Source organism: Lissotriton vulgaris, chromosome 6, assembly GCF_964263255.1.
Source record: "Lissotriton vulgaris chromosome 6, aLisVul1.2, whole genome shotgun sequence".
NCBI classification, from domain to species: Eukaryota; Metazoa; Chordata; class Amphibia; order Caudata; family Salamandridae; genus Lissotriton; species Lissotriton vulgaris.
Genome location: NC_141694.1, coordinates 1,688,954,718 through 1,688,980,381, shown reverse-complemented (window position 1 = coordinate 1,688,980,381; position 25,664 = coordinate 1,688,954,718). Strand labels below are relative to the sequence as shown.

General features: G+C 45.9%; 1 protein-coding gene across 3 annotated transcripts in view; it reads left to right on the top strand.

Moving 5' to 3' along the window:
- Window positions 1-25,664, top strand: part of LOC147709322 (spermatogenesis-associated protein 7 homolog) — a 1,261,012-nt gene that overhangs the window by 889,403 nt on the left and 345,945 nt on the right. For 2 of the 3 annotated variants that reach the window (XM_086925461.1, XM_086925463.1), the window contains one exon: window positions 14,986-15,063. The exons of the other annotated variant lie outside the window; for it this stretch is intronic. In XM_086925461.1, the coding sequence (XP_086781587.1) occupies window positions 14,986-15,063 (78 nt within the window). The remainder of the gene's footprint in view (window positions 1-14,985; window positions 15,064-25,664) is intronic. 3 annotated transcript variants of the gene reach the window in all.

Genomic DNA, 25,664 nt, shown 5'->3' with positions numbered 1-25,664 from the left:
GCCAGGGGGTGGGGAGGTAGTCTAGGGCGGTCCGGCAGGGCCTTTTACTTAAACCGCAGCAGTCTGCGCAGGCCAGTACAGTACTGTGGCGCCATGTACACAACTTGTATACCACTACGGCCGGCGGGCCTACTAGGCCAGCACTGGCATTCAGTGAATCTGAATGATGAATCACATGCATTGCATTGCATCCTCACTGTTTTAATTTCTTACTGTTACTTGTGGTGGCATGGGTGGTTCGGCCGGCCGGCAGGAATACACACTGGCTGGCCTGGCTGTACTATCTTTGCTCAGTGAACTGGTTTTATACGATTAGGCGGCCTGGTGCACTGCTGCTGTTTGCTACCAGACTCCTGGCTGCCAAGGTTTCAGATTGCTATGTGTGACATTTTCATAATTTTAGTGTAATTATGAGTGACATTTCAAGGTCTATGTGTGACATTTTCTCGTGCGCAAAATCAAGCAATGAAGACAAGGGAATCATATAGATAGCAGAAATTACGCCCATTTGAGTATAGCTGGTAATGTTTCAGATTGCTTATGTGTGACATTTTCATACAGTCAGTGGCTTTATGAGTCATTCAATGACTAAATGTGTGGCACTTTCTTGCAACCAAAATCATACAATGAAGACAATGGAAATAGACAAATATCAGAAATCACACTCATTTGAGCAACAAGAAATTCGAACTCTGCAGCAGGTGCTTTTAAAGCGATTATTTAATTTCTAAAAAATCAGCACCCTTTCACCACAAACTCAGCTTCAGTTGTGGCTGAACCACATGTAACAAAGTGATCTCTGTGACAAAAGCTGCAACCCACTGAGCTATCCACATATAATACAGTTCAATACAATGCAATATGCTGATAGACTTTCTTTGCAGTAGGCATATTAACCCTCTGGGCTACTTCATGGTTAAAGTAAAAACTGAAACTGCCACTAGATAAAACTCTGACCTCTCTCCAGCGGGAACATTTATCACCTGCCTCTTCTCTGACATAGCAAGTTGCTCTGCGCTGGGAAAATAAAGGCTGCTGCTTCATTGTGCCACACTGTCAAGCAAGGATATTAAACATTTTTCACTAATAAATCATAAAAGCTGCTAGTTTAGAGAAAACGTCCACCTTCGATGGCACTGCATTACAGCACAGAGAAAAAACGCTAATGTGCCCATTTCCAAGGCGCTATGCATGCTGGAGCCCCCTTTCCATTCTAGTAACAAACATACCAAATGTCATCAGTAGCAGATTAATAAATAAATTTCTGACTTACCCGAATCTCTTTATAGCTGTCGTAATGATCCACGGAGAGGAGCTGCTGGCGTGGCACCGCGGAAATATCTTGCCTGTTTCTTCTTCAGAGTTAGGGAGCGAGCCATGCTCTCTTGCCTCAATCTGTGCCACCTGCTCTCACCTATGACCCAGAGGTCCCAGACTCAGCACAAGTTGGGCTCTGCCTGAACAGGGCACAGCTACAGAACATGTGGAGAGGTCAGGAAGCAGCCACAGCCCGTGGAGGGAGTTCCGTGGGGCAGACAGGCGGGGCTGAGGAGGGGCAGGGCGGGTGGTGGTAAACACCGGAATATGGATGATTGCAGGTAAGTAAACAATTAAATTAAATTAAATTTTGCTGCGCACCCTGCATCGCAAAATGCGATGCAGGGCAAGCTACGAAATTCGTTTTATTAATGTAATTGTTTACTTACCTGCAATCATCCATATTTCGGTGTTTACCACCCCACACCCTGCCCCTCCCCCACCCCGCCTGTATGCCCAACGGAACTCCCTCCACGGTCCGCGACTATCAGGAAGAAGTGTAGACCGGCTTCCTCCTTTAACTCTGGGCCATGCAGCAGGAGCTTTCCTGGGTGTCTTTGGGCCCGGCTGGCAGGCAGGAAATTCAACATCCTGCCACAGAATGCACGCGGACCGGACATGGCTCATCTACAACATTGTGTCCATGTGGGACCTGACACTACCCGAGGAACAGTAGCAGAAAGCAGGTTTGACTGCGCAAGTTTAAAGAGCGTGGTATTTGATGCATTTTATTAGGAACATACTTGTCTCTGCTGAGAGCAGTTAGAGACGAGCTTGCAGCATTCTCCTCAATAGTATTGTCGCATTGAACACGTAGAGGTTGCGTGCACCGAGCACACAGAGTTTCGGTAAATTTTGAAAAACATTAATGTAGCAGCAGATGCGTAGACCCGGCCCTGTCAAATAAGTGCCGGTGCTAAGCACCGGAAAGAACTGGCACAAATTAAGCACTTGCTACAGTTATATATGTAAACCCATCTGTGTGTACTGCTTAAATGGTAGTGGTAGAAAGCTTTATTCGATTTTTGTAGAATTAAAAAATCATAAAAGCAACATCAACAGAAAATCGATACATAATGTACATAAATATAACATTACAGTAAAGGAAAACTGGCTGCGGATACAAAAGTTTTTAAGAACACATTAAACTACATGGAGACCCCTTCCCAGGAAATGGGTATAATACGCCTTTGACCTTATTGACCGGATATATAGTGTACTTTGGGTAGAAGTCATGTAAGTCCCAGGCGGATATGGGGCCGTCTCCTTTTTGGGGCGGGTAGGATCGTAGGAGGGGGACAATGTTCCTGTTTCTAAATTTTACTAGGACCAGATCCCCACTAATGTCTTTGGTTAGAGACCCTAGCCAGCCCACCCTTCTGACACACAGGATTCCACCGTCATGATTGGGTGCGAGTGGTCTGTTTTTGGAAAGCCAGAATATGACCTTGTTTAAAAGTTCCTGACGGCTTTCAAGTGTCCCATGGGAGGGTGCCGGTATTCCTGATAGAACAAGAACAAATGGGGCGGCTTCAGGGGGCAAGTGTATGGATGCTACTCTTTTTGGATCCGCTCTGGCAGCAGTATACTTATTAAACCCAGATTTAGGAGCGACTTTAGTTATAACAGATTTTTTAGGAAGCTGTGGAGAAGTTTGGTCGTGTTTGCTTAAGTTAATAGGCAAGGGAACATTTGTGGCAGTAAATAAGTCAGAACCATTGGGTATTGCCTTCTTGGGGGTGGACGGAGAATTAATTGTAGTATTTATTTCTTTTGTTATGGAAGTAGCCGGAAGGGCTCTTCCCCCGTTAGATGGATCATTATTAAGTGGTAGGGAGTTGGCTAGAATGATACTCTCGATACCCGTTAATCTATCGCCCAGGGCATTGATTTTTTCTACCAGTGGTGATACGATAGAATTAAGCAATAACTCTAACTGGGACAGTAAAAGTACTTGGTCTACATAAGTTCCAGTCTCCGCCGTAGTTAAGGTGGGGTTGGTGACTGGCGATGTAGAACCAGCGCACAGTTTTGGTGTTTTCGGTTGATTCCCGCTTTCAATAGTCTCGTCATGCTTCCTTTTATCATTTGGGCCCTGAAACAAGGCAACACCTTGGGTATTGTCTATTAGAAATGGTGGGAATGAGTCACATGGTTTCCTGATTGGGGTGAAAGTGCTAATGCTTTTAACGGGGGATGGGGATGCCACTAGGGCGTACTTAGTGCCGCATAGAGAATTTATTTCCTCCCAAAAAGACAAGTTCTGCGAACTAACAGGGACCAATGGGGGAGATTGCCTGGTGTCTATCGATTGTCGCAACTCATTCACATCTTCACTGGGCGTGGGCAGTGTTCGATTGGTCACAGTAAAGTTCAGGATCCCCTGACCTGGGTCGAGTATTAAAGAAGATTTCTTATTTGTCCCCTTGCGTGACATAGTGCAGTGTAATGGTATAATAAAGATAAAGATCGCTTTCAGGAAAAAAATACACTGACCAAGAAGTGATGTGAGTATAATTCAAACGATGTACTTCCTCTTATCGCGATACCAAGGGGGGTGGCCCGTCCCGTCCTCCTCGGTCCTATGAGGGCCTTAGAGGGCCCGCCCTTTGCCCGGGCTTCGCCTCGGGCTATGTCCCGCGTCGCGGGAATAGGATCGAGATTAAATCACTGCTGGCGTGGGGGGCGGGAACGCCGAGGGAAGAGGCAGCAGCTGGGTAGCAGAGAGCCTGCTGGACCTCGCAGTCCCTCGGTGTCTGTGTTAAACCAGGTCCTTTCCCCTTCACACAACCCACGCAGAGTGAATAAGCGCTAGCAAAGCGCAGGAATCCCACGACGACCTTCCCTCACTGCCGGGGACAGCAGCACTCCGTGAGCGGCATGATTGTATGGCTTTCTAGTTTGTTTTCAGTGCTCTTGCATGTAGTTATATTGGTAAACAAAATTGGGCCACATGTATCAAGCACATTTTTGTGTTCACAACCGGGCCGCTTTTCAGAATTGGCCCGTTTGCAAACGCAAAAAATGCTTTTCACATGTATTAAACCCTATTTTGCAATTCGTTAACCTGTTACCGAATCGCAAAATGGGATTGCGATTCGCTATTTGGAAGGGGCGTGTTTAGGGTGTCCCTTCCAAATAGCGAATCCTGGTGGTATGTATGAATGTTTTGTGACTGGGAATGCCGTCGCAAAACATTCCCCTTTTACCACCTACTTCAGGTGGGTGGTAATCCATTTGCAAATGGGAAGGTGTTCCCAAGGGACCCCTTCCCCTTTGGAAATGGCAGCGAAAACGTTTTTTCAAAGCAGGCAGTGGTCCCAGGGACCACTGCCTGCTCTTAGAAAATGAAAAAAGGACTTTTCATTTTTCTTTTTTAAAACCAACCGGTTTTCATTTTACCGCCCGGTGCTGACCCATAATGAAAATGGGTGTGGTCATGACGGAACGGTTCCGTCATGAGCACAGCTCAACCGATGCTCATGACGGAACCGTTCCGTCATGAGCATCGAAGGGGTTAAGGAAAACAGGCTGCATTTAAAGAAACAGTTTGCTTTCTTCTAAAGTGATCACGGACATGGTGGTCTGCTGACCCCAGCAGGCCATCATTCTCCTGATTTTAGCGCTTCCTAGGGGGTCGCAAATTGCAACCTACCTCATTAATATTCATGAGGTAGGTCATTTGTAAACCCCCTATGAATCACTGAAAGTGTTTGACTTTCATACATGCCGTTTGCGAAGTCCTATTAGCGAATCGCAAAGATTCACAATTAGGGAATCGCAAAACAGTTCCTACATACATCTTTTATGTTGTGCTTCTATACTCAGTTAATTATTACGTTACTAACTGAAACTCTGATATTTATCCCAGTTTCCTTCCCTATCCATCTACCTTTCTATCCAGCCATCTTTGCAAATCAATCTATCTATCTATCTATCTATCTATCTATCTATCTATCTATCTATCTATCTATCTATCTATCTATCTATCTATCTATCTATCTATCTATCTATTTATCTATCTATCTATCTATCTATCCATCCATATCTGTCTTTGCAATCCTTTCTATTATTAAGAAAGTTTAACTAAAATATTACAAAAAAAATTTAGCAAAGGCAAGAAGCTGGCAACCAAGGTGTCGTGTTAGCCAAGACCTTTTGATTTTTACTAAAATTATATGTAAAACATACTTACTTGTTGGGTTGTCAGTCAGACTTTATTGATTATCTGCTTTTGTGTCATTATCATTTCTTAAATAGCCACTACAGTACGCATCATGTGGAAGTGGGTCGGCACACTTTAGCTAATGGCTAACTTTACTTTAGGTTACAGCATGCTTCCCTTTCTGGAGGACCACATCCACACACAAAGTAGCACCCTTCTCTGTCCGAGGCTTCTATGGGTGTGTGTGTGGGTGTGTGTGTTCCATACACACCTAGTACAGCAATAGGCATAGAGCAATGGGTCTTTCCACTAACTTCACTGTGAATGAGGGCGTTCCACCCTTTCACAAGGCGCACAATTGCTCACAAAGTAGTTCCTTTTGGTGTTAGAGACCTCTATGCCAATGTGTGATTTTTGAGACCCACACAATAGTTTAGTTTTTTGCCAATGTTCTGTTTTTATATTGGCGATGGCCTTGCTGCTCTCCCAATAATAAAGTTTTGCAAAAACCATAAAAAAAATAAAGTAGGACTTATTCCTGGAAATTCAGGTGTAAGCCACGTCTATATCACGAGGGAGAAACATTGACTGAACTTGAATTGTGAGTGAAGAACTCAAGTAAAGAGGTGTGAAGATACCCAAAAGTGTATGACATACAAAACAATTAGTTGCCTTCCGAATTTCGGCTTTCCTGCTGCACCTTGTAACAGTTTGTGTCATTTGTTTTGGATACTGAATGTATGGGTTACTCATTTGCCAATGTAAAAGGCTTACTTCTTAAGGGAGCGAAAGCAAACCTAATCTCGCTGTAATGAAATGCAGTTGCCTGGAATGTACTCAGATGTTAAAAACTTCAGACTGCAGCGTTGAGCCCCTGACGTAAGAAGTAAATTAAACGTTGTTCTATATTGGGCTCTAGGGTGAGCTAGATGATGGGTGTGTTTCATATTCTGTTACTAGAAAGAGCTCACTTTGTTAGATTGCCTTACAAAGTAAGTTTTTTAGGTCTGCATTAGCCAAGACCTTTTGAATTTACTGAAATAATATGTGTAATATACTTACTCAAAGGGGCTCTGAGCCTCCTTTCTTCACCCAGTGGTCTGTTGTTTCATTACCATTTAGCCCCTTGCCTCTTCCCACTATAGCATACAGCATGGGGCAATGGGCCAGCCTACTTAAGCCTCTGGCTAAAGTCACTTTGATTGACTGCATTGTGCTCTTTCACAAGGTGCACATCTGCACACAAAGATTCCCTTAGTGCCAGTGTTGCCTAATGTGATAGAAGGATGCATTTGAAGTGAGCACCAGGCACATTAAAGCTTTATCAGTTCCCGTCTTCTTCCAGTGCTGTTGTAAATTCATGTTGAAATGGATTTCTGCTATTTCACAGCATACCATATTGTGTTCCTGGATTTGGTTTCACCAATGATACTTTGATAAACTTTGACCAGGAAGAAAACTAAATTTGATGGCAGCCACAAGTTTGTGAGGCCCTGGTGGGTGAGACCATAATTCACCAATATCTGAGGGGCCCAGGGCAGTGAGCAGCCATCAGAGGTGGCGGAGCGACCCCCGTAGTTGGAGTTGGCCAATGGGGGGCCCAAAGGGTCATCCACGCCCGGCCCACAGGGCTGGGCTGACTAGCAGAAGCTGGAGGCTGGCAGTGGGATACATCCTTTTAGGGGCCTTCCCGGAAGCAGTAGCTGGCTGCGGTTATGCATGGAGTCAAAACCTCCCCCTGCGGAGGTGCCCAGTCGTTCCAATGGCACAGCAGTGCAATGGGGGAAACAGTGGACTCACCAAGGTTTTGACCACACGTAGGCCCAACCGGGGCAGAAACAGCAGAGGCCAAATTGGCGGCATTAACTCCTCCTTTGCTGAATGCGTTAGTAGCAAGGGGGTTGCTCAGGGGTGGTGGGGGGCAACTCAGGACCGCATCAGTGCTCTCCCTACCCCTTCACTTTGCTGTTATCCACAAATGGTTCTCAATATGGAGCAACCTATCTGACGCCTACCTCAACTTGCCTCTCTCGCATTGGCCATACTGCGCATAATATAGGGCCATGCTCTCATGTCGGACGCCACCTTTCTTGTCCCACATGATAAGCACCCAGGGTGATAACCGCAGAATAGCAATCGACAGCTGCTCGTAGATAGGCCTGGTGGGCGGTACTCGGTAACGGCAGACCTCGAGTAAAAGAGAATGCCCCCCTCTGAGACTGCTATACCCTCACCTTCGTGAGAGGTAGCTGAGGTGGACATTTGCAGGCAAATGAAGAAGGTGTGGCAAAAGGCAGAAAAGTATCCCCATGAAGTGTTGAAGTCTGGGAAATCGCACATTGAGACTGAGATGATCACCACCAGCAGTGCGGTATAATTGCCGCCCGGTTTGGATCATATGACCACAAAACTGGACATGATCTTCAGCCCTATCACGGAGACCAGGCTGGACCTTGGGGGAAGGGTAGATGCCATGGTGCTGGGGCTTCTACGTGAGGACCAGCTGAAGCTCTTGGACAGAGTAAAGAGCACAGAATTAGCTATCTCTGACCTCCGACCTCAAACAGTTTAGGACCTTACCAACAAGATCGAGCTTCTGGAGGAAAAGCTGGATGATCTCGAAGGTCAGTCCAGGCGCAACAACATCAGCATCATTGGCTTTCTAGAGGGGGTGGAGGGCGGCAACCCCAGTGTCATCTTTGAAACCTGGCTTTCAACCTAAGTTGTGCCTAGGGGGATTTCCCCCCCACTTCACCACAGAAATGCGAACACAGATTGCCCTTTTGACTCCCTCCACCTGGCGTCCTTCTGAGACCTGTGGTGGCCAAGCTGCTATACTCGCAGATAGGGATGAAGTATTATAGGCTTCCAGATTTCTAGGCCAAATCACCTATGACAACACACACATTCTACTCATCCCGGACCACAACATATTGGACCAATGCAGACGTGCATCATTTATGGCCGTAAAAATTCAAACTGAGGGAGGCTGGTTTCAGATATTCACTCCTATACACACTAAATCTAAAAGTGATGGCAAACAAAAAAGCCTACTTCTTTACAGAGCTAGGAGACGCCTGGGTCTGTGTCGAGCAATAGATACACGTCTCGCCTGAGGTCAGCGAGTCCACGCCATGGAGGACCAACCAGAGACCACCATGAACCAGAAGCAGACATCGCAGCAGAACTTCATCCTGTGGAACATCCACCACTGTCTCCAGAGCTCCATCACCTGCCCAGATACCCTGTGTGAGAATCTCGGCCCATGCATGCAATAGGGTCCCATCTCTAAGACCAGAGAATGACTTGCCTTTCCGAGAGGTCAAATGATGCTTCCTTTAATAAAGACTCTGCAAACTATGAGCACTTCCTCCATCACACTCCCTTCACTCAGGCCACAAACAGCCACGGATATGCTTTAAGCAATTTATGAGATGGTGTTATTTAAAAGGCCTGGGGAGTGGCAGACAACTGGGACTGTGCCCGGCTCTTTTGCTGATTTGCTGCTGGCTACTAGGTCAAAGAGAGGGACGCTTCGCCGGTGTTTCTTGGGGTCATGCTGCTCACTAGATATTGCTAATGTGCACACTTCGGCTCCTGCCATTGGGTTGCAGGATAATGTTCGCACATATTGTAGGTGGGCCCTTTTAACCATTGTCTCGACAAGACGCATATGTACTGAGTAGAACTTGGTGGATATGCCCATGCCCCTACTTCCCTGCACCATGGCCTCTCAGGCCTGAGGGGCATCAAATGGGGACTTTCACTTTATGAAACTGTTGATACTGTTTTTCATGTTTAGGCAGCTAGATGTTGCTTTACAGCCTTGGGTCTGGGAGTTGGGAAATTTTTACGCTAAAGAGCCTCTTCTGTGTTGCACTGTACTGGGTGTCCTGGGTTCAAGCTACCGTACATTCTTCTCTCTTATTCCCCCTCAGAGGCCCTGTTTCCCACTCCTTTCCCAATAAGCCACACTTCTAAAAGTAAAGCTAAAATTGGTACCTGGAACATTTGTGGCATGACTACTGCTAAAAAATGATACTGTGTACACAAATACCTCAAGAGATGAGGGGCACACATACAATCCTTACAGGAAATACACCATGCCCTGGGTGAGGTTATCCATTTCCAAAATTGCTGGAGTGGACAGTGTTAAGGAACCGGATACTCTTGGTATGCTAGAGGAGCGCTTTACTGGAGAAGCGTGGCTCAGTGGTTAGAGGCGGCAGACCCAGAAGCTGAGATCGGCCGTGGACCAGGGTTCGATTCCCCGCCTCGGCGGGTCTCGGGCTCAAAAATTCCACGGAGTCGACAATTCTCGCTCTGGTGCCTACTCGACTCACGGGGTCACACTCTGCGACTCTGGGCAATAGCTTGTTTAATATCCACTATGGCCCCTCGCGGCAGGATGCCTGGCTTTCACCTTGTGGATACCCGGCCGGGGTATCTCACAGGGGAATACCAGGACAGGTTCCCTAAGCATGCACCTTGAGGCCCCTGGGTTAAAGTGCGCTATATAAATCGAAACACATTTACATTTACATTTACATTTACATTTACTGGAGCCGATCGGCTTTCCCCTTTCGACCTAATATAGTGGAAATTGATCGTACGGGATATATCCTAGTTGAGGGGGTGCTGGATGGTACTGCGACCCTATTAGGGTATGTTTAATCACCTAATACCTACCAATTTGCTTTCTTTGCCTTCCTCTCAGCACAATTGATATGCTGGGTACATATGCCCTGAATAATTGTGGGCTTTTTTAATTGTGACTCAATTTTGGTTAGCTCCTACCCCTCACTTCCAAACTTCTCCACGCTCAGGCTGCGACATACCTCTTGCAATGAGTCACGCATTGGTCCTTAGTAGATAGTTGGCGAAGTTTACAACTTGACATTAGGGACTATTCCTTCTACTCTTCCCCCCATGACCTACATGTCAGGTTGGATAGATTTCTCTGTCCCCCCATCTACACAGTTACAGGTAATGGACACTGAATACTTTAGTAAGACCCTTACTGATCATTACCCACAATTGTTACAACTCTCTTGCGGGGAGCTACACACCTCCACCGCCAAATGTCAATTACAACCCATGGCATTGGAAGATCAAGTTTTCTGAGCAACCACTTACCATGTCCTAAATAACTACATAACTCACTAAACTATGAGACAGATCAACATGAGACGTCATTGCAGGCCCTAGAGAGGGCTGACAGAAGGACTGATACAGATCAAGCTCCCCTTTCTGAGACATGTGAACATCTCACCCACCACTTTTAATATCTATGGTATCTCGATTACAAAGAGTACCAAACCAATATTCATGCAGAAGCAGACAAGCCGGGTCGCCTCCTAGCTTGGCTCCTGAAATGTGAATCATATGCTGCGCCAGTCAACGCAATACGCTATAGTTCCTACCTCTGGTACATGCTCACAGGAAGACATTCATAGGCTATTTATTATGCATTATACAGCTCCGGGCTATTTGCTACACAGTTACTGAACTGCATGCCCCAATGGAACCATGTGGATCAAAATGGGTTCATGCCTGGTAGATCTGCATCTCTAAATTTGCATCTACTTCAGCAAGTCCTCTAGGAACCCTGATGCAATTGCACTACTCTATATGACTTATACTAGACCTTGGAAAGGTTTTTGACATGCTAAACTGGGAGTACATATTTACAGGAGGGTACGAATAGGAGATGGGCTGCTTTGCTTAGTCAAAATTCTATAAACTGAACCGACGGCCAGGGTAAAAAATGGCCGTTGATTTCTGCCCCATTTCCGGTGCATTGTGGTAAAAGTCAGGGGTGCACTCTCTTGCTGCTCCTTTTTGCCTTGACGATGGAATCTCTAGTGTTACGGCTACACCAGTCAGACCAAGCTTGGGCATATCTGTGTGGGTGATTTGCATGCAGTCTCCCTATATGCGGATGATGTCCTCATATATTTAAGAGACATACGAGATGCAGTGGCAGATATAACAAGAGATCTATCTGCTTTCAAGGCAGCATCGGTCCTGGAAGTGAACTGGGCAAAGACACACAGGTTCCCATTACACCCAGAATGGCCAGCTCAACAATCATCGTGGACGCCCAACACGTCACGGGGGAGACCCATGTGTTTTATTATCTGTGCATCAACGTATACCATTCCTCCCACAATCTCCTAGAGGGAAACCTGATGAAAGCCATTTCTTCTCTGAGGCCCCAAATTGCATTTTGGCAAATGCCCCCTCTTACAATAAAGGGGCAGGTCGCAGTATCAAAGATGGTAATGCTACAGAGGCTGCTCTATTACTTAGCTAATTTACAAGTCCCCATTCCCCGCTGGGTTTTCTGTTTGCTAGATGGAATGCTGGGAGATCTGATCTGGAATAAAGGGAGACAATGAATTGCCCTAACCCAACTGCAATTACCCCCAGAGATCAGGGCACTTGGGGACCCAAACTTTGAACATTACTAACAGCGCCATTGCAATGACCAATTCACTGGCTTGCAGGGATTATTTAAAAGAGGTGACAGCAGTGTTCAGCAGGGACACCTTGAATAAAATACAGGAGTTGTTCCTCCCACAATCATCAATGCCTGCACACCCTAACGGCCTACTCTGCATAGATTACAGATGCTATAGCAGAGCTCTGAAATTCACTCCTGGCCCACTGCCGTACACATTGTTTGCCCTGTTGATCTACCTGACCGTGTATTATGTGGTAGTAGACAGGGAAGGGATGGAGACATGGGATAATGCAGGGGTGGGCAATCTGATCCCATTTGATGTGTTGTTGAGGTAAACTGGCTTGCCATCTGGACAATTTTTAATACACAAGCGCCTGATTCTTGAGCTGGTACGCCTCCTGAGAGCGGTGGCCTCTGACCCCATCACCATCCACTGATGCAAGTACTCTTCACCCTGGTGATCGTGCAACACCTTATCTCTTGGATCGTGAGAGCCATCCCTGATAGCACAGAAGATCCCCTTGCTGGCCTACGATCGCAGTGGAAACAAGATCTGGGACGCCCTATGACTCCCAAGGAATGGAAGAGGGTGCTTAAACATCCATGCACGGTTTCACCCAATACTCGCTTCCAATATATACAACACAATATCCTACACAGAGGCTACTTGACACAAGCCAGGCTTCATAAAATATATCCCACAACAACCTCCATATGGCCATTGTTGATAGCCTCAAGCGGACATACTGCGCATGTTTTGGGATTGTCCTATAATGCGTACCTTCTGAGACACGGTTTGCACGGTTCTCCAGAGAGTCACAGGTTGTTTGAGCCTGAACAGCCCAGACTCCTGTCTCCTAGGTCTCCATGGCTGTAGAAAGGCAGGAAGAGCAACAACTCACTTTATTAATCCGACACTTTTGCTGGCTAGACGCACAATTACGATGAGAAGGAAAGCTGAGTCTATCCCAGGGTTCTCAGAGTGGCAGGCTACAGTGTTACATTGGGTTGGGGTGGAATCCATGGCACCGCAGAGGGAGGAGCTGCGTGGCCTGCAGAGGTGCCCTATAGCTACACCCTGGGACAACCTCTTGTACACGTTCCAAAGAGATCGAAATGATGATACATACCCACAGTACGCATGTGGTCACTGGATTACCATGGTCCGGACTGGGTTACGTAGACCATTAGGGTTGCTGACCCAGTTTGTCACTCAAATATGGACCAAGCACGTATTGCTAGTTAACCACTGGACACCCCACCCAATACTACATTCACACCTAAAGTAAGAGACCAGGCTCAACGCTAGCATTGTTGTGTTTTCTTTTGCTATTATTATCTCCCCAATTACCGCAGCAAAATGTGCTTCTTTTCTGTGTGTGATATGAGAATCCTGACGTTGATACAATGTCAGATTACAAGTGTGCGGTCATGATACCATAAATGCTGTATAATGCAAAAATATCAAGAAAAGTTTTTTTTTTAAATTTGCAGCACACTTGTAACAATTTTATTTCAACAAAGGTGGGGTGTAATTAGAATTTTAGTATCCAGTAATTTATACTGTAAAACCCTTTTTCCTTCCTTCTTTGCATCTTCTTTCTTTCTTTTTTCTTTTATTCTTTCCCTTTTTTCTTTCCTTCTTTCTGTACTTTATCCATCTATTTTCCCTTCTTTTTTGTCTTCTTTCTGTCTTACATTCTCTTTCCTTCTTTCATTTTACTTTCTGACTTCCTTTCTTTTTTTGCCTTTACCCTTTCTTTTCTTAATTTTTACCTTCTTTCCTGGTTTCATTCTTTCTTTCTTTTTCCCTTCTTTCCCTTTCCTTGTTTCCTTCTTCCTTTGTTTCTTTGTTTCTTCTTTCCTTCCTTCTTTTTTAAATTTCTTTCTTCCTTTCTTCCTCTTATGCCTTTCATTTATTAATTCTTTCCTTTAGTGTGTACTTTAACTTATTCATTCCTTCTTCTCTCTTTCGTGTCTGTTTCCTTAGTTCTTTCCTTTCTTTTGTTTGCCTCTATTCCTTTTTCTTTGTCTTTTCTTTGTACTTTTTTGCACCTTTGTTTCTTGCCTTCTGTACATTTTTCATGTTTTTTTTCCTTCTTTCTTTTTTGCGCACTTTACTTCATTCTTCCTTATTTCTATAACTCTTTCTTTTTTACCTTCTTTACTTCTTTCTTTCCTTCTTTATTTGCCTTCTTTCCTTTTTCTTTTCTCTTGTTATTTTTGCCTTCTTTGTTCTTTCTTTTTGCATTCTTTCCTTCTGTTTAGCCAACTTCCTTTCTTTCTCTTTATTTCTTACTTCGTTTCGGTCTTTCTTCCTGTCTTTCTGTCTTTAAATCTTTCTTTCTTCTTTCCTTCCTTCTTTCTTTTTTGCCTTTATTTCTTTCCTTTTTTCTTCATTCTTCCTTTTTCGCCTTCTCCCCTCCTTTCTTCCTTTTTGCATTCCTTCTTTCCCTTTTTGACTTCTACCCTTCCTTCATCCTTTTTTTTCTATGCCTCTCGCCTTTTTTCTCAAAGGAGAGGCTAGCAGCCAATGCCAGACAGATGGCTTTTTTAGGTCTGTGTTAGCAAAGACCTCCTGATTTTACTAAAAGTATGTATAGCATAGTAACATAGTTTTCAGCTAGACTTCATCCATTAGTCTGTGATTGCGTCATTCACATTTTTCTCCCACTCATGCATCAAGTGGGACGTCATCCATTGACTGACTTCACTGTGAGCTACAGCACGCTGTCCTTTTCACAAGGACCACATCCACACACAAGACAGTACCCTTTGGTGTCGGGTATATCATGGTAAAGTGGAATTTTTTCAGACCAGGAAAAGACTTTTGCCATTACCATTTTTTTGTTTTAGATTTAATGAGGTCCCGGCAACTTCCCGAACAATAAAGTTTTGCAAAGACCATGACAAAACAAAACAAGAACTGCCAAAAGGCAAGCGGCCAATGCCAAACCTATTGGCTTTGCCAGTGCTTGTTTTTAGATGAAATGCTTAAATGCACTATTGATGTTAACACAATGATATCTTTCAACAGGGAAGAGGAGCTCAGATACCTTCAGTTTCTTCAAGAAGTCACAGAGGACATTTTAATGAGAGGCAACTCTTCTGCCAAGTAAGTTGCCACGGATAACAGAAAATTAAAATTAATTTACTGTAAGGCGATTTGGCAGTCAATGGGGTGACCACGCAGGGCTAGCTCTAGGGCAGTGTCCCCGGGTGCTAACTTTTGGGGGCAACGTATTTTCAAATACATTGTGGATGTAAAAGAACATGCTGCATCTTCTTTGCCTCCAGCAATTTCCTGGCAACAATAAACATGTCAAGATAACGCTGGTGATTAATGGGTCTGCCAGCTAAAATAGAACAGTGACCTATTAACTGTCATGAAAGAGCTGCATGCACACTGCAAGGTATAGGTGAGATCATTGTTTTCTTACTCAGTCTTTCATTGTCCTAATGTCACAAAAAGGGGTCATTTGGGTAGAAATCATTTCTCATTAGTAAAGACAAATCCCAACCATGATGTTACGTTTTAAATTCTGATTTTGTGCTTCTCCAGTATAAGCACTCTTAACTGTACTTTCTACCAGTATGGATGACATGTGACTCCTACACCTTGTAGTCCTCAATGTCTTATGTAACAATTCCTATAGACTGATTCACACGCTTATTATTCATTGTCTCTGTGTATTGTGTGTGTGTCATGTAAAGTGCTCTGACACCCACACTGGAATGAGTGATGCAATAAAACAAAAGAAATACATGTGAAAGAGAGTGGTTTTGGAGGCTTGAGGAGCACAATTGAACGGTGGTAGTCAGGGCCGGACTGGGAACAGAAACGACCCTGGAAAACTGCTCAGCTGGCCCCCCCTAGGGTGAGGGGGGGAGAGGATACTGCCGACCTCCGGTAACTAAACCAGCCCCCCAGGGGCTCAAAACCGGCCCGCAACCTAGCAGCCTACCGGGGAATTGCCCAGCGCCCTCTAGGGCCAGTCCGGCCCTGGTGGTATTGAGAAAATCTGTGGCAGAGGTGGTCATTGGGGGGTGGGGGTAGGGGTGGGGGGTTAGTGGTGCCAACAAACATTGTCGCACGGGGTGCCACCAGCGCAAAAGCCTTGTTACCACGTGATACGAGTTCACCTGTAAAAACATCGTTTCTTTCCTGCTTTGTTTTCCTTTTAGCTTTTAAATTGACTGAAAATGCCGCAATAACATTAAATAACCTATCTGCACAACAAGGACAGTCAGTCCCATCATGTAACAATTGGCACACGATGTGTGCACCAATTAGTAAGCAAGAACTGGCTGTGAGTAAAGATTAGGCATGGGCGAATTTTGCGGATTTGCGGATTCGCAATCCGCAAAATACGCGAATTCCCGCGAATTTGCGGATTTTTTTTTTTTGTGTTCGCCCGTGTTTCTGCCAGTTCGCGAGGGTTTTTACAATTTCGCAATTTGCGAACTTACCTGTCGGGTCGCAAGTTTTGCGAACTTGTTGTTTCTACGTGTCCAGCCTGTTTGGGACACTCTTCTTCATCACTGCCACTCTCTGTCACCACTGCCACTCTATGACTACTCATGCCACCCTCTGGCCCACCCATTCCACCCTCTGTTTCATCACCACACCCTCTGGTTGTCCAGTGTACATTATTTTCGGCAAAGCAAAGCACACCTTCCCTGCCTCAAGTGACCTGAATTAATTTGGGGCTGATTAATGTGTCACAGAATATTTTTTTAGCTGGCACCTGCTTCCTTAGTGCGCCCTGATTAGTGATCTTTTGCACTTGCTAAGTGCTTTCATTGTTGCAAAATTAGTTACAACACCTGCCCTGCCCCAACTGACAATAATGAATTAGGGGCTGATTAATGGATTTTAACTTCCAGCCTGGCTCCTGCTTGTCTCCCTTAGCTGTAATTCAGGACCTTTGTGGCATATGTGTAACTATTCTGAGGTTCAGAGCAGGGTCACATAATAGTTTCAACTGGCAACTGAACTCTGGAGGGGCCCCTCAGGAAGCACTACAGGAAATGGCTACTAATGATGTGCCTGAACTTTTGAACCTGGTAAGTAGTTACTTTCAGTTTTGCTAAGATCGTATTTCTGCAATTTTGCACTTATTCGCGGGGCGCGAACTCACGCGAACAGTGCGAGCAGTGCGAGCAAAATCCGCTGCTCGCGGATTTGCGGATTTTGCGGGAAATTCGCAAATCTCGCGGATTGCGGATTTCCCAAAAATCCGCAAAATCCGCGAGCGTAACGGATTTTCCGCCCATGCTTAGTAAAGATTGTGCCAAGGCCTCTCTCTTTGTGTTCCAAATCATTCTGATTACACTGTAAGGCTGATTATTCTGAAAGTACAGTACTGTATGGTGGTCTGCATGCAATGAGTTGGTTGTTCTGGTTCACCTGTCATTGGGTAGGGGCAACATTACTGAACCTATAGCAACCGGGCCACTCAATGACTGCAGATGCCCAAAGGGTGCTGTGCTCACCCGAGCTTGCAAGCAAGCATCACCTGTTGAAGCTGCTTCTAGATTATTTTTTGTTTTGTTTTCCTCTTGCTTTCTTCTGGTACTAGTCTTTTTGGAACTGCACATTCATAAGGATAGCTTTAGCTCAGGTTTGTCATTTACAGCATTAGTGTTGACTTTACCGCTGCATACCAAAAACAATTGTTAGCAGCTAGGGGCAATGCTGTCTTCCATGGCCAAGGGTGAGCCCTTTCTACTTCCTGTGAGTAGAGTGGCATGGCTTCCATCTCTCGTGGATGCGTGGGACTGGAAAGGCAGGCAAGTCCAAACAGTGTGAGTACTGGCAGTGGAGACCAAGCCCCAGATTTACAAAATTATCACGCAGTGCAGTGCAGTGCAGCAGCCTGCAAATGCTGTACTACATGAGAAGGAGTCAGCAAAAGAGCATCATATTTACAGAAATTTGGTACTCGCCTCCCATTTCCCTAGCACCCGCGCAGAAATGCGCTTCTGTGCACCACACACCTTTGCACCATAGTGCAGCGTAGGTTTTGTACTGGAAGGGTAACCTTCGAGTACAAAATACTATGCTTAGACTAACTTTAAAACTAACTTTAAAACTTTTCCCACTTTGTATGTGTGCTGTACAGTGCAAACACAAAGAGATGATGGTCAGAGCACTGAAACTTTTCACACTCTCACCCCCAATCACAGATCTGGGTTGAATCCATCATCATTCTTTAGCTCACTTTGCCACCTCAGTTCAGGCCAGCTATATACCAATCAGTCTGACCCTGTACCTCATGGGAACAGTCCAGCCCGAACTGCCAAGCCAGGTCTTCCTTGAACCGGAAACAAGCATCCTGGGACCAGTTTCTGGGTAACACCCTTCATCAACCAGGCTAGCTTGAATCCATTGGCAAAGTGAGCAAGGGACCCACATCTGGGCATACCCTGCCAACTTAGGGCGAACAAAGCAAATACAAGGAAATGATGGGCAGAGCATAGAAACTTTTTAGACACTCACCTCCAGTCACAGATCTGGGTTGAATCGATCATCATTCTTTAGCTCACTTTGCCACCTCAGGTCAAACCCAGCTATGTGCAAATCAGTCTTGACCCTGTGCCTCATGGGAACAGTCCGGCCCAGTCCAGCCCAGCTCCCAGGCGAGGCCTTCCCTGAAAAGGAACCAAGCATCCTGGGACTGGTTTCTGGGTAACACCCCTCATCAGCCAGGCTAGCTTGAATCCAGTGGCAAATTGAGCAAGGGACCCACACATGCTCACATGCAAAGCCGTAAAAGAAAGGAGAAATAAAAGCATGTTCCGTTCCTGTATTGGCGCCTGGTTGAAGTGGGTGCTATTTTTGACGCAAAGCCCTGTCTACTTTTTTTTAGTTAATAGGGTTTTGCGTAAGAAACCTTGGGTGGTTGCGTTGGAACACACATGCCCAATCCATGGAACACCTCTTTGGCGATAAGTAATGTAAAGCAGTGCATACCGCGGCTTTGCGCTACTTTTAAGTGATTTTCAAGCAATTTAGTGAATGATTTTACGTTACTTTTGTGAAGCAAACACAGCGCTAAATCTTAATCATAATAATTATACAACAGGGGGTGGTGATGGACAGAGTTTCTGAATTAAGCAGAATACTCTCACCCAGTCAAGAGATCAGGGCTTAATCCAACACCGTTTTGAGCTAAAAAACGGTGTTGGATTTAGCCCTGATCTCTTGACTGGGTGAGAGTATTCTGCTTAATTCAGAAACTCTGTCCATCACCACCCCCTGTTGTTTAATTATTTTGTCCACCATAAGCGTGGAAGGGTATACTCAGACGTGAGTCCCTTGCTCATTGCACCATCAGGATTCAAGCGAGCCGGGGCGAAGACGGCTGAAATGCCAGAAACCGGTCCCCGGTAGCTTGTTTCCTTCCCAGTGAAAGAATTGGCTTGGTAGTTTGGTTTGCCCTGTTCCCATGATACACTGGGCCAGGGACAGAATAATTTGCATATAGCCAGGTTCTGAGCTGGGATGGTGCAGTGAGCTAAAAAACGGTGTTGGATTTAGCCCTGATCTCTTGACTGGGTGAGAGTATTCTGCTTAATTCAGAAACTCTGTCCATCACCACCCCCTGATGTTTAATTATTTTGTCCACCATAAGCGTGGAAGGGTATACTCAGACGTGAGTCCCTTGCTCATTGCACCATCAGGATTCAAGCGAGCCGGGCCGAAGACGGCTGAAATGCCAGAAACCGGTCCCCGGTAGCTTGTTTCCTTCCCAGTGAAAGAATTGGCTTGGTAGTTTGGTTTGCCCTGTTCCCATGATACACTGGGCCAGGGACAGACTAATTTGCATATAGCCAGGTTCTGAGCTGGGATGGTGCAGTGAGCTAAAAAACGGTGTTGGATTTAGCCCGGATCTCTTGACTGGGTGAGAGTATTCTGCTTAATTCAGAAACTCTGTCCATCACCACCCCCTGTTGTTTAATTATTTTGTCCACCATAAGCGTGGAAGGGTATACTCAGACGTGAGTCCCTTGCTCATTGCACCATCAGGATTCAAGCGAGCCGGGGCGAAGACGGCTGAAATGCCAGAAACCGGTCCCCGGTAGCTTGTTTCCTTCCCAGTGAAAGAATTGGCTTGGTAGTTTGGTTTGCCCTGTTCCCATGATACACTGGGCCAGGGACAGACTAATTTGCATATAGCCAGGTTCTGAGCTGGGATGGTGCAGTGAGCTAAAAAACGGTGTTGGATTTAGCCCTGATCTCTTGACTGGGTGAGAGTATTCTGCTTAATTCAGAAACTCTGTCCATCACCACCCCCTGTTGTTTAATTATTTTGTCCACCATAAGCGTGGAAGGGTATACTCAGACGTGAGTCCCTTGCTCATTGCACCATCAGGATTCAAGCGAGCCGGGCCGAAGACGGCTGAAATGCCAGAAACCGGTCCCCGGTAGCTTGTTTCCTTCCCAGTGAAAGAATTGGCTTGGTAGTTTGGTTTGCCCTGTTCCCATGATACACTGGGCCAGGGACAGACTAATTTGCATATAGCCAGGTTCTGAGCTGGGATGGTGCAGTGACCTAAAAAACTGTGTTGGATTTAGCCCTGATCTCTTGACTGGGTGAGAGTATTCTGCTTAATTCAGAAACTCTGTCCATCACCACCCCCTGTTGTTTAATTATTTTGTCCACCATAAGCGTGGAAGGGTATACTCAGACGTGAGTCCCTTGCTCATTGCACCATCATGATTAAAGCGAGCCGAGCCGAAGACGGCTGAAATGCCAGAAACCGGTCCCCGGTAGCTTGTTTCCTTCCCAGTGAAAGAATTGGCTTGGTAGTTTGGTTTGCCCTGTTCCCATGATACACTGGGCCAGGGACAGACTAATTTGCATATAGCCAGGTTCTGAGCTGGGATGGTGCAGTGAGCTAAAAAACGGTGTTGAATTTATCCCTGATCTCTTCACTGGGTGAGAGTATTCTGCTTAATTCAGAAACTCTGTCCATCACCACCCCCTGTTGTTTAATTATTTTGTCCACCATAAGTGTGGAAGGGTATACTCAGACGTGAGTCCCTTGCTCATTGCACCATCAGGATTCAAGCGAGCCGGGCCGAAGACGGCTGAAATGCCAGAAACCGGTCCCCGGTAGCTTGTTTCCTTCCCAGTGAAAGAATTGGCTTGGTAGTTTGGTTTGCCCTGTTCCCATGATACACTGGGCCAGGGACAGACTAATTTGCATATAGCCAGGTTCTGAGCTGGGATGGTGCAGTGAGCTAAAAAACGGTGTTGGATTTAGCCCTGATCTCTTGACTGGGTGAGAGTATTCTGCTTAATTCAGAAACTCTGTCCATCACCACCCCCTGTTGTTTAATTATTTTGTCCACCATAAGCGTGGAAGGGTATACTCAGACGTGAGTCCCTTGCTCATTGCACCATCAGGATTCAAGCGAGCCGGGCCGAAGACGGCTGAAATGCCAGAAACCGGTCCCCGGTAGCTTGTTTCCTTCCCAGTGAAAGAATTGGCTTGGTAGTTTGGTTTGCCCTGTTCCCATGATACACTGGGCCAGGGACAGACTAATTTGCATATAGCCAGGTTCTGAGCTGGGATGGTGCAGTGAGCTAAAAAACGGTGTTGGATTTAGCCCTGATCTCTTGACTGGGTGAGAGTATTCTGCTTAATTCAGAAACTCTGTCCATCACCACCCCCTGTTGTTTAATTATTTTGTCCACTATAAGCGTGGAAGGGTATACTCAGACGTGAGTCCCTTGCTCATTGCACCATCAGGATTCAAGCGAGCCCGGCCGAAGACGGCTGAAATGCGAGAAACCGGTCCCCGGTAGCTTGTTTCCTTCCCAGTGAAAGAATTGGCTTGGTAGTTTGGTTTGCCCTGTTCCCATGATACACTGGGCCAGGGACAGACTAATTTGCATATAGCCAGGTTCTGAGCTGGGATGGTGCAGTGAGCTAAAAAACGGTGTTGGATTTAGCCCTGATCTCTTGACTGGGTGAGAGTATTCTGCTTAATTCAGAAACTCTGTCCATCACCACCCCCTGTTGTTTAATTAAATCTTAATCATAGGCAAAGAGACTTGGGTAGTCAGTACTACTGGTCCCCTGGGCCGCCGGACATGAGTGGGGGCTGTAAGGGGAGGCGTATCACTATGAGCCCTCTTGTTTTACTGAACCACTGCCTTATCTCTAAGTTATGGTAACATTTGCATTGTACTTCACACGGATTTAGGTCACCTAGCCTATGGTACACATTTTCCAGTTTGGCAAAGGCCACTTAACACATATTTTGCGGTTAGTTCTGTGGTTTCTGCACACATATTGCCATGTGTACACTGCAGTGTCACTGCTTCACCTTCCGGTGTGATTAATTGCACTGTTATCTCAACCTATTCTGAAGAGCAGACACTCTCACATGCTCTTGCATGGGTTTGCACCCTTATGAGCTCATCGCATTGCTATGTTTCTGTTTTTCAAATCAGTTTCTTGACTTTGAGCATTCTATCTAATGTGCTGCCTTTGAACGTCCTACTAAATACTACTGCTCTATTCCTCTGCAGGAGTCTGCGTGGCTCTGGTGACTCTGTTCTACATTTTCCTCCTCATAGGTCAATTGGATGGATTCCGTTGGCACTTAAATGGCCCGATGGATGTACATGCTGTTTCCATATCCACAGATTACGTTTGGTTCTGCTCAGTGTGTCTTGGTCAGGCTTGTGTGATGTGCTCTGGTACAGTCCACCTTGCTTGGACGCCCTTGTATGTGCCTGCAAGTCTGCACCCATGTGTGGTTCTTTCATCCTCAATGCTTTCCTGTCCACTCTGGCATGACTTGATCGGCTTCATGCTGGCTGTGCCTGTAGACTGTGTCCTAGAAATGCATAGGGTTCATGGTCTTATGGTTTTTCTGCCCCACAGGTGCCACTGCTAAGGGTGGGCGTAAAATCCGTTTCGCGGGCGAATTTGCGGATTTTCTGCGATTTCGCGATCCGCGAATCTCGCGAAATCGCGGTAAAATCCGCGAATCAGCGGGGACGAATTTTCAGCCAAGCAAGGGTTACAGCAGCAGGTGCAAAAGTTGAACCTAATTTCTTTGTAACCTTTTACAAAAGGGTTACAAACAAATTAACTTCAACTTGGACACCTGCTGCTAATTGCTTCCTGGCGCCTCGTTGCCTACTTGCAACTATTCTCTGACCCTGCTCTGACCCTTGAAGCAGGGTCAGAGAATAGTTACAAGTAGGCAACGAGGCACCTGTCCAAGGAATTAAACCTCATCAGGAAGTACTTACAGATATGAAAAACAGGAAGAAGGGAGAGGATGGCAAATACACCCATTTTGAGTTGTCAGGAGGGGTTAAACTAAAAGAGACCTTTACAGCACAATTTTCATATGCATTTTGCTAAAAATAAAAAGCTGTATGTTCTGTAGGGGCAACTCAGGAATCTGGCCCTTCAGAGATTCGGCCTCTCTTTCTTTCTCTCGTTCTCTCTCTCCCTCTCTCTTTCCCTCTCTTTCTCTCTCTTTCTATCTATCTATTTATCTATCTATCTATCTATCTATCTCTCTCTCTCTCCCTCTCCCATAAACGACTGCATGGGTAACTTCACTATGCAAGCGGCTCGCGAAGACGCAAAAAGCCCCGCGAACACGCAAAAAACCCAGCGAACACGCAAAAACCCCGCAAACACGCAAAAAACCCCGCGAACACGCAAAAAAACAATCCGCAAATTTGCACAAATTCGCGAATTTTGCGGATCGCAAATCAGCAAATCCGCAAATTCGCGGATCGCGAATTCGCAAAATTCGCCCATGCTTACTGCCCTGTAACGGTTTCCTTTAGATTGTCAAAAGGGCTTTCTCTTCCCTTTTTATTGAATGCAAATGCAGTGGTTAGTGAAGACACGACTGCGTGTCCTCTATCTGTCCCTTTGTGGTTTCCTTGATCAGCCTATGGTCTTTCCCTTGATGTTGACCGTCATCTCTTGTGCTATGATTCTTTGCTGGCCTGGATGCGCCATATCCCTCTATTTTACATTCAGGTTTGTTGTAGGTTTATGTTGGATGGGGCCTTCTTTTCCTGCAGCCTCTTTGTCAGATGTATTGGGATTTCCAGTCACTGGGTTTCATAACTTCCTTTTCGCCAATGGTGGAGCTACCTCTTCCTCCTCTTCTTTGAACTTGTCCTTTCTTTTTTGTTGCATGTCTCTCCTGGCTCTTGATTGGCCCGCTCTCCCAGTTTGCTGTGTGTGTTTTCTCACCTGGTCATGGTGAATGTTCTTACCTGTTGTTCAGCTCTGTTGTGCTCCTCCTTCAGGCCCTCAAGTTGTGGCCCTGACCTGCTCAGGGAGGCTGTTTTCTTTAGGTTTCCAAGTAATGGTGCTGGTCTTTCTAGGATATCACTGTTTTATTTTCTTTGTTCCGTGGCCATTGAGCCGTTTCTGGGTACCATCCCACCGCAGGTTCTGCCAGTGTTTAGGGATTGGTGTTTCAATAGCTGTTATCTATATGTCCTGCATTTTGTTTTGGTTGATGGATTCCCTACCCATGTTATTTCTGCTGTTGCTAGGCCTCTCTTCCTGCTGGGCTGCTCTCAAATGGGTTCTTCAGATTTGCCAAGAGTTCATCATGCCTTATTGTTTCCACCGGTTTGAGCTTGACCTTGTTGGGTTCTGGTTGGGTTGTTTCTATCTTGCACATTCCCTGCTGCTGCTGGGTGTTCAGCTGAGGTGTGTCTTTACATGAGATTCTTGAGTTGCTGTTTCACATTTCTTATAGGTTGCTGTATTTCTTTCTTATTTCTGGGCCATGCTCCCTTTGGAGCTATTTTTGCATGCAAAAATGCTGCTGCCCAGGCACCTTAGCCTGGCAGTCCAGTATTCTGTTGTTTTTCTGTGCCTTCATTTAAAATTGCATGCTTGATCGCCGCCAGACTCGTTCTCAACCTCCCACGACAAACCCACATCACACTGGAGGGATGTGAGGTATGTCCTCTTAATGCTAACTGTAGATGCCGTGGCTGTGGTTTTGCTTTTTCATCCTTAAACACAATTCACGCAGCTACTTTACCTACCTGAGAGGGCAGCCGGCGATCTAAGATTTTATTGCAGGGAGGGCTTGTCAACGCCCGTTTCACTGGGGAAACATAGGTATGAAATAGCCCAAGTAATTGAAAATATGAGACTGGACATGCTTTTCATAACAGAAACGGTACAAAAGCGGTTGGTGATGGACTGAGCATCTGAATCAATCAAACACTCACACCCAGTCAAAAGATCTGGATTTAATTCATCACCGTTCTTTAGCCCACTCTGCCACCCCAGTTCAGACATGACTATATGCAAATCAGTCTGACCCTGTGCCTCATGGGAACAGTGCAGCCCGAACTGCCAAGCCATGTCTTCCCTGGACCGGAAACAAGCTTCCGAGGACCGGTTTCTGGCATTCCAGCCTTCTTCAGCCCGGCTTGCTTGAATCCAGTGGCAATGTGAGCAAGGGGCTCACGTCTGAGTATACCCTGCCACACTTATGGCGGCCAAAAGCGGTACAAAAGGGGTTGGTGATGGACTGAGCATCTGAATCAATCAAACCCTCACACCCAGTCAAAAGATCTGGGTTTAATCCATCACCATTCTTTAGCCCACTCTGCCACCCCAGTTCAGACATGGCTATATGCAAATCAGTCTGACCCTGTGCCTCATGGGAACAGTGCAGACCGAACTGCCAAG